The sequence below is a fragment of the Lepidochelys kempii genome, chromosome 9, assembly GCF_965140285.1.
Source record: "Lepidochelys kempii isolate rLepKem1 chromosome 9, rLepKem1.hap1, whole genome shotgun sequence".
NCBI classification, from domain to species: domain Eukaryota; kingdom Metazoa; phylum Chordata; order Testudines; family Cheloniidae; genus Lepidochelys; species Lepidochelys kempii.
The window spans coordinates 89645463-89661308 of record NC_136388.1 but is presented as its reverse complement, the minus strand read 5'-3'; the positions used below and the strand labels follow the sequence as shown (position 1 = coordinate 89661308).

The 15846-nt window shown below is 42.6% G+C and overlaps 1 protein-coding gene across 1 annotated transcript; it reads left to right on the top strand.

Moving 5' to 3' along the window:
* Window positions 1–3007: 3007 nt before the first annotated feature.
* UBE2A (ubiquitin conjugating enzyme E2 A) lies at window positions 3008–14693 on the top strand. Its single transcript, XM_073361339.2, has 6 exons — window positions 3008–3265; window positions 3590–3670; window positions 4274–4299; window positions 10753–10842; window positions 12462–12550; window positions 13267–14693. Exons 1-6 carry the CDS (start codon window positions 3222–3224, stop codon window positions 13393–13395), a joined length of 459 nt encoding a protein of 152 aa, XP_073217440.1. The 5' UTR covers window positions 3008–3221; the 3' UTR covers window positions 13396–14693.
* The last annotated feature ends 1153 nt before the right edge of the window (window positions 14694–15846 follow it).

The window sequence follows — 15846 nt, the reverse complement described above, 5'->3', positions numbered from 1 at the left end:
AAAAACAAGTTGGACAAACACCTGTCAGGGAGGGTCTAGGTTTACTTGGTCCTCCCACAGTACAGGGGACTGGACTTGATGACTTTTCGAGGTCTTTCCCAGCCCTACATTTCTATGGTTCAGTGAAAAGTACAAGAAACCACTTGCCATTTTGGAAGATTAAGAAGCAACCTGGACACCTATAACCAGATGTAAAAACTCCTGTGAACAGTTAAAAAGCCCACTGGTGCTCGTATAACCAGATAAGAAACCTCTTGCATCCAATAAATTAAGAAGCCACCCTAGCTGTAGGGACTGCCTTTCTGTAAGCAAGTAAGAAGCCGCCCATTCCCTTTATAAGCAGTTAAGAAGTCAGATACCCCATAAGCAGGATAAAACCTCCTTCTGTCTCATAAGTAAGAACTCCTTCATTACCTTCCCCCTTAAGCAGATGTAATGCCCCCTTCAGAGACGGGATGGAATGTTGGGGCAGAAAGTGCCATTGCCGTTGGAGAGGTATTTAATAACAGTAGAGAGGGAGTGTTGGGATCAGAAGGTTCAGTGACAGTTGGACCCAGGCAGATGGACTGTCATCTGAATGTTGCGCTTCTGAAGTCCTGTCCCAAGAGGCAGGAGGAATCTGATTGTCATAGACAATATTAGGAAATTCCATTCAGGCAATGTGATTGTAGATGGGCCAAGAGGAAATTTTAAGAGGCTCCTGTTTCTGTTGGGAAACAATAGCCGCGGTGGAGTCTCCATCACAGACAACTTTTAAATCACAATTGGATGTTTTCTAAAAGATCTACTCTATGAATTATTTTGGGGAAGTTCTATGGCCTGTACTATACAGGAGGTCCGACTAGATTATTACAATGTCCCTTCCAGCGGGGGAAGCTATAAATGGCACGCCAGATAGTTTTCCCCCATATGGAGCACTCTTCTCTGATGAGAAACAACAGTAACCACTAGAAGCTGACAGTGGATACCAAAAGTTGGAAGTGGAAGACAGGAGTGGATCACTGCATAATTGCCCCATTCTGTACACTCCCTCAAAAGCTCTGGTATGGGCCACTGTAGGTGACAGGATACAGAGCAAGATGGACCATGGTCTGACCCAGTATGGCCACTTTTATGGTCTGGATTGCAGGAAGTCCTGATGGTGAATGGAAGTGATTCCCACTGCTTCTCTTGACAAGCAATAGTTGTGGCTACAGGGACAAGAGCTTCGTGGTGGTGGTGCTGGTGGTATTGTGTGTGTATATGGGGAGAAACTGGTTGTCAGGGGAACAGTATTCCTGGGTATTTCACTGTAATGGAAATATAGAGAAAAAAGTATAAAAGAGAAAAAATATTTAGTGATGGCAAATGGTAGACAAGTGACCACTAAACATGAGGGACCAATACAGAGAAATTAGGCTTTTCCAGATGCAAATCATTTTGCCAAAAACCAAAGGGAGACAAGAATGTGTCATTAATTTATTGTCAAAACATGTATAGAAAGCATTTTATCGGTGGCAAAAGTAATGAATGGGATGCTGGTTTCAAAGAAATACAAGCAATAGAAAACAACCTCACCTCACATACAAAGGGGGCAATATGTTCTCAAGAACATCACAACTAGGATGGGCTTTCCTTTCAGCTGTTCAGCACTACTGCACAGCTACTTTGAATCAATCAGTATAACTATCTAGTGTGATTTATTTACAGCAACTCAACTCCCTAGCAAGAGTAAAATGACTGCCCCACTGGGTAACTTTTTTTTAAGGTGGAGTATAAGGAAATACGGGGAATAATGAGACAGGCAAATCATTATACAAACAGAAAATCGTTTAGTGACTCCTAGAATATGTTTCAGAGTAACAGCTGTGTTAGTCTGTATTCGGAAAAAGAAAAGGAGTACTTGTGGCACCTTATAAGGAGAGTGGTCACTTTGGATAAGCTATTACCAGCAGGAGAGTGAGTTTGTGTGTGTGGTTTTTGGAAAAAGGGGGGGGGGTGAGAAAACCTGGATTTGTGCTGGAAATGGCCCACCTTGATTATCATACACATTGTAAGGAGAGTGATCACTTTAGATAAGCTATTACCAGCAGGAGAGTGGGGTGGGAGGAGGGATTGTTTCATGGTCTCTGTGTATATAATGTCTTCTGCAGTTTCCACAGTATGCATCCGATGAAGTGAGCTGTAGCTCACGAAAGCTCATGCTCAAATAAATTGGTAAGTCTCTAAGGTGCCACAAGTCCTCCTTTTCTTTTTTCTAGAATATGTTGTTATGCATAAGGATCAGATTCTCTTAAGACACACGCTTACCAGACACACACAAACGGAACAAAAGGCGGCGAACACTCAGTCTATACAATGATGACCTCTGCCTCTCTGATCCGGCCAAGGGTGGCATTTAGTCGAGTAACCAGCGCCTGGGGTTCCGAGCGGGGCCGCCCGGGAGTGGTATTTAGCACTCACTCACCCCCCCCCCCCCCACGAGGTAGGGCGGCTTTAGATGCATTGTGGTACTTCACAAAGATAGGAAGCCCCGCCCGCTCTAGAAACCAGCTACGCCCCCTCCTTGCTCCTAACGACCAGCCCGTGCCCCTTACCCCCTTTCTTGTTATCCCCATAAGTGTGTTAAGAGTTCCCCCTAATCAAATTAGGATCCCTAAGCGGTGTTTCTGCCCCCCCCCTCCGGCAAGTGGAAATCCCCCCGGGCTTCGTCCCCCCATAAGCAAATGGCCCCGCTGCCCTGTTCCCCGCCCAGCAGTCAGAGCGCCTCCGCCCGGCTCCTCTCCCCACCCCCACATGCGGAGTCCAGGGGAGGATCCGGCGTGGGGAAGCCTCACACAGCACCGAGCTGACAGAGACGGGGAAGGAGATTTCCCCCCTCCGCGTCAGCACTTCCTGCTCCCCCGCCTCCGCGTCAGTGGTACAGCCCCCTGGTTCCTTAGACACCGCCCCGCTCCCACCTCTCCGCCGCCCGTGGTGGTAGAGTCTGATTTCGCTCAGCTGCATCCGCCTCCTTCCCCTTCCGCCGCAGTGGTATCGCCCGGCAGCAGGCGCAGACGCAGGAATCAGTAGTAGCTGCCGCCCAAGCCTCCCCCGTGTCCCCGGCACAGTGGTAGAGGCCGGTTTCGCTTGTCGCCAGCCCCCGCCGCCTCAGTCGGACCTAGCCGCTGTTGCCGTGGGCGCCTCGTCCCTATCTCCCTCTTCGGGCTCGTGTATGAGTGATTTATAATCCTGAGCCCGCCATGTCAACTCCGGCCCGGAGGCGCCTTATGCGGGACTTCAAGAGGTAACGAGCCCGCTGGCTAAGGGGCCCGCGCCTCTACCGGGAAAGGAGGGGGTAGCCTAACATGGCGGCGGAATAGGGAGCGCTACGCTGATTGCGTAACGCAGGGCCACGCTGTCTGGCTGCGGGTTACGCGGCTTGCTCATGACAGTGGAGGTACCCGCTGGGTTACGGTACTTGCGCAGCTCACGGGGGAGGGGAGTTACTCGCTAGCTGCGCTACTTGCGCCCTTCGCGGAGGGGAGGGCTACGCTGACGGAGGGAGGGGGGCCGTGGGCGGGGTCAGTGACGGGGTGTCCCATGGCTGGTCTGTGTCTCTGCCCCGCAGGTTGCAGGAGGATCCCCCGGCCGGGGTGAGCGGGGCCCCCTCCGAGAACAACATCATGGTGTGGAACGCGGTCATCTTCGGGTGAGGCCGGAGCCGGGCCGGGCGGGGGAAGGGGGGTCGAGCCGGTGTAGGAGAGACTCGCACCCTCGGGGAGGAAACGGGGGTGGGTGGGGCCGGGCCAGCGTCCGAGAGACGGGGCCCGCATGCCCGACAGCTTCCCAGATTTTCCCCATAGCCCTGGCCCGTGCCGGGCGGTGGCCGCCAAAAGGGGGTTTTGCGCCGTGCGAATGTCAGGGCAGCCTCCGTGCATAGCCATGGGATCTGTTACCTAGAGGAGCGCCCTCCACTTTGTGAGTGTTACGTTGGGGCCTTTGATACACTCCCCAATAGCCTTAAGAAAAGGGGGACCTCGTCCTACACACGTGCCCCCTCCCCCATTCTGGGCTATGAACTCTTTGGGAATACAAATTAGGAGGGTCCAGGTCCACTTCTCTCCCTAGGATTGAAAAACCTTGCACCCATGCACATCATCCCTTCCCCCCCACCCCCCCTTACAGATTTAGAAGCAGGGCACCAACTGGGGCATTTTTGTGTAAGTCTGTGAAAAACTTTAAAGCCTGTTTCTGTGGTGGGGAGGGACCAAAAGGGTGTATGGTGTAATAGCTGTTTTTATTTATTTTCCAGCCCTGAGGGGACCCCTTTTGAAGATGGTAAGTATAGTTAAAGTCCTCTACTTGTCTGTTCTTATCTGTTTGTGTGTAAAGAATTAAACTGAGAAAGCTTCACATAATCTTAAAATGTTACTCTCCTGGGTCCTTGCAACAGGTTTAGACTAGATATTTTGCTCTCCTCATGAGAATTCTGTACAGGTCAGGAGAACATACCATTAGTTGAGATTCACCTGGCAAATTCGAGAGCAGAACTTTGATATTTAGTTTAGTTTCATCCCTGACCCTTGGAACATTCCCTCCTTCCCTTTTCCAAAAAAGTGTTAACTTTTTTGTAAATTTAGAATCTGGTTACTATCTCACTGCACAAAAACAAATGCAGATCAGCTTGCAGTCGTCAGCTGTGTTTTGTCCTTTGTCTAGTTAAAGCACTTTTAGAATCTCTTGGCATTTCTATCATAACCCTGGGTTATTTTTTTCAAGTGATTTTCATGCTTGAAATGTAAATGGTCAACCTAGGTATTTGTGTTAAACAGAAAAGGGTGCATATTGGATGTCATTCTAAGCTTCTAGAGTGTTACACAAGTTTGAATTTTCCTATGTCAGGACAATGTTTCACTGGATCGTCTATCACCGTACCTTTAATACAGGAAGTGATCTTTAAAATCCCATGATATGCAAAAGCTAGGCTCTCTTAATAAATGGCTACTCTGCCCTTCACTTTAAATTTCCTTGCTTTAGTCAACTTAAAAGGACACCAACTTGAAATTTAGTCAGTTTATAGAGTTAAAGGTAAGTTTATTATTTGCACCTACTCCTAAGATCCTATGCCAATTTCTTTGGCTTTATTTTCTCTAAAAATGTTTTCACTTCACTGATGCTGTATGAAAGAGCAGCACACATAGTGGAAATTCACTAGACATGAAATGCTATCAAATATTCAAAGCAAATGAACTGAAAATGGTGAAACACTCTATAAAAGTACCATCAGTGCAAGACTCTAATTATTCTTGGTTCTCATGCTGAAAGCCTATGGCAAACTCTAGCTCTTAATACTTCTGACCCTCTGAGGACACCTTGCAGGCTGAGTTGATGCTTTACCTTACTGAGCATGCTTTAACTTCCCATACCTCAAAACCCAAGAGTATTTCAGCCGCTTCATTTTCATCCTTGATCTGTCAAGAAGCTCATCACAGGAGCTGCCTCAGTTCTAATTAATGCAGCTCCAGCTTATATTGTGCCTTAGTCTGGAGCCTGGGTATCCTTTTTTTTTCTGAAGTGCTTGGTGCTAGGTATTTCCTCTCAATTTATGAAACTGTATAAGGCAAGATACTCCCTTTTGTCTCCTTGGCCTTGATACGCTAATGTTACCAGAACTGCTCAGAGGCCCAGGTTCTTGGTGCACTGCCTTTACTGGAATGGGTTAATACCTGGGGGTGTGTCTCCTCTGTATCTCCTGCAGATTGAAACATTGGAGTCTCCTTCTCCTATGTCTATGGCTCAGTGTTAGGGTAACTGAGAAGTTTAGTTACTAAGGACTTCTGACATCAGTACTCCAACTGGTATGTTGAAGGTGGTAGAACAGCTTTTTGGAAGTATTAGCATGTTAATGTCAGTTGTGGCTTTCAGTATTGGTATTGTGCTTAGATCTAGACCTGGGGCTGAATGGGTTCTGGTATTACTTGGGACTGGTGCTCATTCACTGTGTGTGCTTTTAAGTGTCATGCTGATATCCAAGCACTCTGGGAGCTTTAGCAGAGCATATAGTCTTGGTGCCTGCTGGATTGTTCCTTGGAAGGTACTCTGGCACTGGTGCCCACTGGGATTCCCATCTCATACTTGAGAGAGGAGAAACAGCATCTTTGCTAATTTTTCCCGACCACAGCCTATGGGTGTTCTTTTAAATTTAATATCTTGGACAGACCAGAATATATTTACTTCCTACAGCACGGCATATCAGGACCAACACTTCTAGGTGGTGAGATCTCCAGGTACTACTAGGGTAGCTTAGTGGTGCCTTTAACTTGTGCTCTGCCTCTCACTAAGGTTAGCGTAGTGGTGTTTAGTTTCTTACACCCATTCTGGCTTAGTAAGACCTGACTCTAAAACGCTTTCTTCAGTAATACTGGACTGTTAATGGTCTGGCAGCTCATTGCAGCATCTTTTTTTACCAGCAGCAGATGGCGACACTTTAGGCATCAAACCAGTCTGAACGTTTTTGTCTTGGTTGATCTTGTGATGCCTCATTGGGAATGCATTATTCCCAGAGGACAGCTGTGTCTCACTTGCTTTATCCAGAATGCTGTGCTTAATACATTAAAGTACCACAGGAGACCAGGGTGAAATACTATGAAATGACTTCAGTGGAAGTTTTGCTGTTGACTTCAGTGAAAGCAGGATTGTACTATCCATAAGGGGAAAGCGGTGGGGGCATAGTTTGTGTTCTCAGCACAAGCTATAATCACTGGTCTGGGTTTCCTGTTTCCAGGACTGTGCCTACTCCCACACCTACAAACATTTGTTCCCTTTTCTGACAAGCAAAGGGAGATCAATAAGGAGGCTCTTCTTGTGATAGATTCTCACAATTGGTCTCTGGGTCATGGAGTACATGTAGATTAGAACTTTCTCCAGTGGGGGACGCTAATGGTGGATCTCTTTTTCACCTAAACTACAGACTCTGGTAATGGTAGGGGAAAAAAAACTGCTTGAGCCAGAGACATCTCAGTTTGCGAGGGAGGGAAGTGTTTAACTTTGTGCTGGAATCTTTCAGCAAAAATCTTGGCCATGCTAAGGAGAGACCAATGGTTCATCTTGTACTGGTTCAGATGGGTGCAGTTCTTAACTGTACTACAGATACCATCAGTCTGAGTCTGGCCAGGAGTGATCACTCAGAACCAGGCCACCTCACTCTGTTCAAACTTAAGCTGCTCCCCCTGAATTTTTGTGTCCTGTCTAGAGGAAGCTTTATAGGCATGTGGTGTCCAATTAAATGACTTTCAAGAAGCCAGGACTGCCTATTTGTAAACTGACAAGATTTCAAGTGTGAAAGCAGGACCTTGTAGACTAGTTTACTTAACATAAGAGGTACCTGACTCCCTTCTTTGCCTGTCCTGAGTAATGTAATAACTCTTCAGGTTTGTCTGGCAGCTGTTCAGCTATTCATGAACTAGTCAAAGGTATATCCATGTCTCAACAGCCTTCTTCTCTGAGCTCATGCAGGGGTTGGTATTTTTAAATTCCATATTAAAAAAACCTGAGTGTCTGGGACTAATGTGGCTGCGACCAAGATGATGCATTTCTTTTGGGTCACTCACTATTTGTAAGCCCATGATTTTTTCGTGGCAATCACTTCCCGGTGACAGTGTTAGCTGGCAGAGTAAGAGATTTGGGGTTTAGTGACTAACTGTAGAATTTGGTACATGATGGATTAAATTGGTGCTATGAGAATCTCAGATCTCATCCAACATGGTGAGAGTTCCATTTATGGGTTCTGTTCTGCCTGCATCCTTTCTGTGTTTGTGTACCTCTGAGGCCCTTCTCTGGATGCCCAACTTCAAAGGTCCTTGGTGGCTTACGTGAGGTGCACTGAACCTTATAGGTCCATCCAGTTTTTTGTTCCGTTGCCATGTGAGGTAATACTTCTAATACGAAAACCATGTTTTAGTGGTGGTCTGCACTGCTCATTATTGTGGCTGACTTAGCAACCCTGAACTTGGAAGTCATGTCAAGGTAGTCTCATCCTAGGCAATGCACCATCCATTGCTTACCTCAGAAGATTAAGTTGTTGGCCCTTGAAAGAAGACAATGCATCTGCCTTACCATATGTTTATAAGACTGTTGCATGAGTTACTTACAAATTTTTTTTTCTTTCCCCTTATTATTGAGTATGGTCTGCAGAACCACGCTTATTTAGTTCATGTAGCCTTTAAATATGAGTGACTTGCAGTTTGATTCATTAAAACTTCGGAGTGGTAATGTGTCTTTAGTGAGGCCAAACAATGAGACTTCTGTGAGAGGCTGTGAAAATCTTTTCAAGTAGAACCATGGATAAATGAGTGCACTGAGGCCCACAATAACTGAATAAATGCATTTTGACTTACAACAGGGCTGTTTGAGTAACTAAACTCACTATGTTAAGCAGGACATCAGGGTGCCTTTTTTCCTCAACAGCCTGGCAGTAGGATCTGTTTAAAATGGGGTTTGATATTGTTTGTTCTTGGCTGATTGGCTTCTCCACTCTCTCCTCTTAACATTCTAGCCACTGTTCTAGAATAATTCTAGTCATGTCTTACAGATGTATTTTGAGAACCCCTTGATGTTTGTCATAGGCACACCATTTGTGGTAGCTTGTGCTCAGTTTTCAGCCAGATGCTTATCCACTTTGTGATCTGTTTGCTGCCCAAACAGTCTGTAAGAAGCATTGCTTGTGGTAAAGTCTGGCAATCCAGCTTGATTTGCCTTCCTAAACCTCAAATCCAAGAGCATGAGGAATGGAACTCCACTAAAAAGCATTGTGTGTTGATGTTGCCATTTAACAAGGTCTATCTTCTGCTTGTGGACACAAATAAGACTTAATTCCTTTCCTTATGTAGCATGAGCAATACATCTATACAGGGTTATGTTGAAATTGATTCCCTAATGGCGCATCCGTTTCCAAGTTGATCTCTTACCCGCCTCCCTAATTTTGTGTAGTACAGACTAGATTCCCAGTAATTGTAAAAATGTATATGTAATTCCATAAATTAAAAATACATAATGTTAATATGATATGCCTGTTTATATTGTATTATCTGAGCTTCAGTGTCTTCATAAATGGCATTGGAATCATAATGATGCTTCTTTTTATAGCCAGCTTGTGTACTGAAAGTGCAGTATTAGGAAATTAGACTCTCCATCACTGCATTTGAAGGCTTTCAGGTTTCTGTGCACTTGCCATCTGCATATTAGAAATACAATTATTACTGCTGTTCTGGAGTTGCTGTTTGTTCAGCTGTTGCTGAACAAACTACAGGCATCCTACCATGCTAGTCCTGCTGACCTTCGACAGAAGGGAAAGGAGCTGACAAATAAAAGTACTCCTTGGCTGTCCCTTGATGCTTTCCACTAGGGAAGGCTTGAAGATTTCTAGAACAGCTAATGTTTGGCTAAAACCACTCTTTCCACTTAACAAATACCATTTAAATGCGTACAATTAATATTAACAATAACTAGTATTAACATATACTCAGTGTAGAGACATGAATTCTTATATTCAAGATATCTGATTTTTTTTTTTAGCTCTAAACTAAGCTGTCACTGGTCTGGGAAGAAGGTGCACTACAAGAAAAGTAAAACTGCAGTGTTTCCCTTAATCATGGCAACTGGTTGTATATGCTAACCTGACACTGATAGATGGTACAAGGATATATCTCAGTTACAGGAGACTTCAGTTGTAAAGAGGATATTTTTTAGCTTCATATGTTGTTTTGTGGCTGTTTAACCTCTTTGTGTATACTACAAAATGTCTGGCTTTTTTTATTTGGTGGATCGAGGATAGTACTGTAAAAAGGTTCAGTGTATTCACTTCCAAGTGATGGGTGTTTCTAGAGTTCATCATTCACTCACTCCTATTTGAATTTTTGCTAGCACTCACAATATGTGGGACTCTGCTTGTCTGCAGCTAAGTTGACTGACTTGTTTCCCCACATCCTCATAGCTTTAGGAGAAGGACAAAAATAGCCTGTATCAGCAGAAGCTACCTTAAGGTTGTTGGGCTCAAAGGATTTAACCATCTCAATTCTTAAGGGGCACAAGTTTTGGTAGTCTCAAGTCATACAGAGTTGCTCTGATTGCACCAAATGGCTGGCAGATAATTGATCCTCCAAAACTTCTTTGTATTGGCTCCTCAAGGCAGATTATCATGGATTCAGCAAATGGACAATGTTGCAGAAAGGTTCCACACAACTTGATGTACAAGGGAAGTCACGTGCATTAGGCTCCTAGAAATATGATCTCTTAAAAATACTATTACAAGCATCAAACTTCAAAACAAAAATAAGTCCAGTTATGTATTGTTGGGAATGGAACATTAGGAATCTGCTTTGCAGGGAAGAGCAATATTCTGGACTTGCAGAACGACTATTTTCTATGCTTCTGGATGTTTAAGAGTTATTCTAAAGAGAACGAGATCTTTGGCAGGATACTGAGGACAGACTGACTTCCTCATCTAAAATTTCTGAATAGTCTGAGTAGGACAGTTCTGCATAAGAGAATGGTGAATATTATTCTTTTATTTGGAGAGGCTGCTCAAAATATGAGGCATTGTCTAGGATTTAGAGCAGAGGAATGGTGGAGCTGAACAGCTTGAATTCTATTTCCAACTTTGTGTGTGACGTTAGGATAATGCATTGGACCTCTCTATGCTCCATCTATAAATGGAGGATACTTGCCCATCCCTTGTGAAGCATATGGATGTCCTTGAACAAAGTTATTTATAATGTTCTCTTTCAACTCCAGGAACTTTCAAACTTACAATAGAATTCACAGAAGAATATCCAAATAAGCCACCTACCGTTAGATTTGTCTCTAAAATGTTTCATCCAAATGGTAAGTACCCGTATAAGATGCAATCATTCTGTGGTTTGTGGCTTATTACAGCACAATAAAAGTTAGAGTAAAAAAAATGCTTGCTGATTAGACAGTGTAATCTTTTTATAAACATCTTTGTTTTTATGTAACAAGTGAACTAGCTCTCAGTCTGATACAGGAGGGAGCAGGGATTGGACATTGCTCAAGTAGCACTCAGACTCTAGGGCAGGGGGAGAACTCCTTTGATTCACAACTCTTATGGAGCAGTGTTATGTGAATCCCTTAGGCTCCCATTTTATTTGGCTACTGTATTTCTGGCTAAACATCTGTTTGTTTGCTCAGAGAATTCCTCTGGGTCAGAGGACAAAGAGGCCTTCCACACCGAGAGGTGGGGAGGGAAAGAAATCATGTTCATTTACACAAAGTCTCGTTAATTCAGTTAACCAGAAAGAGTGGAATCTTGCGTGAACGTTGTCCTTGTTTTAAAAACAAACGCTTGAGGTTACAGCATTCCATTTTATGACTTTGCTACATAGAGTTCCCTTTTAAAAAAACAAACAAACAAAAAATAACAAAAAAACACTCAAGTGGGATCCTCTTTGTCCTTATGTGGCCTCATGCAAAATAATCTTTGTAAATACATGTTGACATTTACAGGCATAACAGTACTCTTAAAGTTTACGTTTGTCACTTTTAAGATGAATTTGACCTTTTCTGTGAAACCTGCATCTCTCAACAGCTCTGTCTATGCTTCAGTACCATGGTGGTTTATAATATCAGCTGCAGTGTTCTTACAGAGTCTCTCTCATACTCACTGCATTCAGAAATGTGGCTTGTACAATCAAAGCTAGCTAGATTGTTTTCTCTGTTTCGGTGGCTGCCTTCAGGAGTGGATATTTCAATTCAATGTCAGATTGCATTCCTTCATCTTGGATACTATGCTTGCTTCCAGCTGTAGCTGTTGACTAACAATATGGCATTGTGGCCTGCATAACTCTCTTAATTCCAAAGGCTTTTCATTAAACATTTGCTGGGACCTGAATAAAAATAGAACCGCCATAGAACTTTCATGTTTAGTTGCTAACCAGGTATGGATCAAATGCATTATTAAGTGCGGGGGAGGGTTCCTTAAATTAGTGAGTGGAAAGACCACCTTAAACAATTTCTTGCTTCTGTTCCTTGTTTAGTTACTATAGTCACCTGCATGAAAACAGTTTTTTCTTCAAAGTAAACTTGTTTCTGCTACTTAATCCTTGCTTGAAGTAGCATGATAGAGACCTCTTCATAGCCCCTAACTGTGAGGTCACAAGGGAGCAAGTTGGGTGTGTGTGCTTTTATTTTAAATAAGCAGTCTAAAAACATTACTTAATTTCTAGGTAACTCTCCTTAGCAACAAAGTCTGACTTTTTTTTTTCAAGAGATCGGGGTCATTTTTCTGTTAAATTTCATCAACTTTTAAGGCTTGTGACATACATTAGAACAAGTTAATGAGAGTTTCATTATTTAGGCTTCTGAAGATTGAGTAATGTTGGCAAAAATTTGGTGTGGCACTTCTGTGTTTGTTTTTTTGAACCCTATCCTCAATCTTATCACATCTTACATTGTTATACAACCATTCTTTTTAACCCCTCCTCTAGTCTACGCAGATGGTAGTATATGTCTGGATATTCTTCAGAATCGTTGGAGTCCAACCTATGATGTGTCCTCCATCTTAACATCCATACAGGTAAAATGACTTTCCAGTATTTATTGTAATCCTATACTTGCATGTAAAGTTGCTATGACACATCTCAGTTAATGACAAAAATCTAGTTCTGAGCAAGTTTCCACCACAAATTACCACTATTCTGCTTTGTTTACCTTAACAAGCAATGGACTTAAACAGTCTAATGCAGGGGTAGGCAATAGGCAGAGCATTGGCCAAATCTGGACCACCAGATGCTTTTGAATGGACAGACATCTTTTTTTATTTACTTATTATCAGTATTGTTGTTTTTTCCCTGAGTCTGGACCTTGACCTACAATAATTGATTACCCCTGCTAATGATTCTAATCAATTACAGGGAGTTTTTTGGTAGAGGGCAGGTGGGGAGAGTTAAGTACCCAATGACAAAGTTATGTTAATCAGGTCTTATACTATGTCCTTGGTTATTTTGATTTAACTGGGGAACGTAAAACCAGGAGAGAAATCTTTTAGCCTTTAGAACCTATAATGGGAATATTGTTATGGTAACAGAACACTGGTTACATATTTCAAACTTCTCATGTGAAAGATGAGGGTTTAGTATCTGTGATAATAGCAAATAACCCAGAATACACTGCAATATCTTGTGGTTACACCGCTTGACCACGTGACACACTTTTTTGAACTAATTACTGGAAATAAGTTTTCAAGTGTTATACCTATGAAACTGACAGGATTTTTTTTTGTTTTTTTTTAAGTCTCTGTTGGATGAGCCGAATCCCAACAGTCCAGCAAACAGTCAGGCAGCTCAACTATACCAAGAGAATAAGCGGGAATATGAAAAACGGGTTTCTGCAATAGTAGAACAGAGTTGGCGTGATTGTTGACCCTGGATGATGCAAATGAACACTCTGGTGATGAGGAAAATATATATGAAGTGTCTGAGTCATCTTCCTCTAACATCATTGCATTTACTTTGAACGCAAACTAGCTGTTGTGCTGTTGCCACTCTCCCTTGCTGAAGCTTCCCTTCCTTGGACATCAGAAAGCACCCATTTTGAAGTCAAATGTACTGTACTTGGGTTACTTGCAAAAGAATTACTGATGCTGAATTCATTTTTCTGTGGTCCCCCTTCTCCAGTCTTAGGGCAGTATTGTGCATTTCTGTAGTGTACACTAAGCTTTTAATTGTAATTGTGTTATACACAGTGATGCTTATGTGTAGCTTGATAAAAGGGATGTTTATATACGTATATACATTTTTTAACTGATATTACTAGAGTGCTGATCTGTCCAGGCTGGTCACTTACCTCGACTGTTGGTTTTAGACCCCACTGCATTTGTAAGTACTGCAGGAAGAATTAACTTTTTTCTTTTCCCTGGTCTTATTGGGTTGTCAACTGTTTAGAAATACAAAACATAACTGATTGATGGCAGTCCAACTAATCAGAGAGTGAAAATGGAGGATACTGGCTGCTTCTGCACTTCAGGTGCAAGATAAGGTATGATTACTGTTATGGTACTTAAGGTGACATGCAAAGTACCTCCTTTTAATTTACGAAAATGGGTTTTAAAGGATATGCCTATGAGGATATTGATGAAATAGGTTACTTTTAGTCCTCTCAGTGAGGTACTGACTGGACATACCCATGTTGAGCTGTTGTACTTAAGTTCAAAATCTTGCTAACTTTACTATTTTGAGTTAAAAAATTGAGGTAGGAAAAAACAAAGCTTCAAAGGTGGGATCACATTCATTAGCACTTGATTCCCTCTATCTAACTGTAATAGTTAAAACAGTGCCAGAATGCAACTCTGTTGTGGAAAGTGAATTAAGAATTGTAAGATGGGACACTTGAGGCTGTGCAGTTCCTGCTCTTTGTAAATTACTGGTGAGGTGCATGTGTGCGCAACAGCTACATGCTTATTAGTTTCCACCCAATTCAATGAAAATATCTTTCCCTGTTTGAAAAGGTATGAGTTTGGATTTACAATCTTTTGCAAGCTTGTATATTTTGGAGGCAGTACTTTTTTTTAAACAGCAGTGTGAGATGAGACCTATAACTGTGTTGTCCACTGTCCCCATAACTCATGTGCACATTGGTCTGTTGAAAGTATAACTTTGCATAAGTAACCCATGTAAGAAACTGTACATTTTTCAAAACTTGTAAATAAAAGTGTAACCTTATATCCTTATTGTATAAAGAGGCAAGAGATCTATTTGACCAGGGTCGTAGAAGCTAACATTTATTAGTTTGGATCCCTGGAGGTAGATGCTGTTTCACTGTTCAAAGGGCTAATCATTTAGTTAAGCTAAGTATACATCTGTGGTTCATGCACCATAATTCAAATAGTACTTGAAATGTAACCATTTGTGTTTGTGCTGTTGTTGGCATGGGGGAGGGTCATGCAATAGCTCTAATTGGGCCAACTTTTCTGGGTAAAAAAAGTTATCCAGGCCTATCTGTTCACAAACAGGCTATAGTGACCTCATCTTGCAGACCTGTTCAAATTTTGCATACTTGATTACACAAGCTAGAAGATTAGGTCAGAGTGGCATCATCACTTACACTTTCAAGCAAGAGTTAAACTGATGTCATTTTCAATACAGATAAGCCCCTTAACTAGTGCATGATCACTCAGGATAGATGTAATGCAGTTTTAGGCTTTCAGTTGGATAGTCCTAAAATAAACTCAAGTACACACATGTAACTAGAGCCCTGTGTATTACAAAATTTGTATCTACAGCTAATTGATCCATGGATATAAAGCAGCTGGCTGTAGATTTGCAGAGCTTTAGCTATAAAATTTGGATTCACATCCATCCATGACCCCCTAAATTGGTCTCTGGAGTTGCAGTGGTTTAAACTATACAGCCACTTAAATAGACTAGCATCACCACATATGTTAGTACACACAGTGCCTAAACTAACTGGCCTGTATTTCACTAACAGTTGAGAAAGATCAGGATGATTACAACTTCCCCAAATATGCTAAATATCTACATTTATTGTGGTACTTTCTGCATCAGACCAAGCATGTCCATTTCGTAACAGCAATAGATCAAAATCCAAGCCTCTTGGCAAATGCATTTTTGATTCTTGGAAGACTTAACTACTTACATAGAAACAGTAAGGCCTGGTCTATATAACTACATTATTCAAGGGTGTGAAAAACCCACACAACTCAGCCATGCAGTTAAACTGACCTAAACCCCCCCGTGTAGACAGCACAAAGTTGATGGGAGAATTCTCAGTCCACCTAGCTAGCGCCTGTTGAGGAGGTGGAATATCTCTGCCACCAGATGTAGTGTCTTCACTGAAGCACCTCAGTATTTTAAG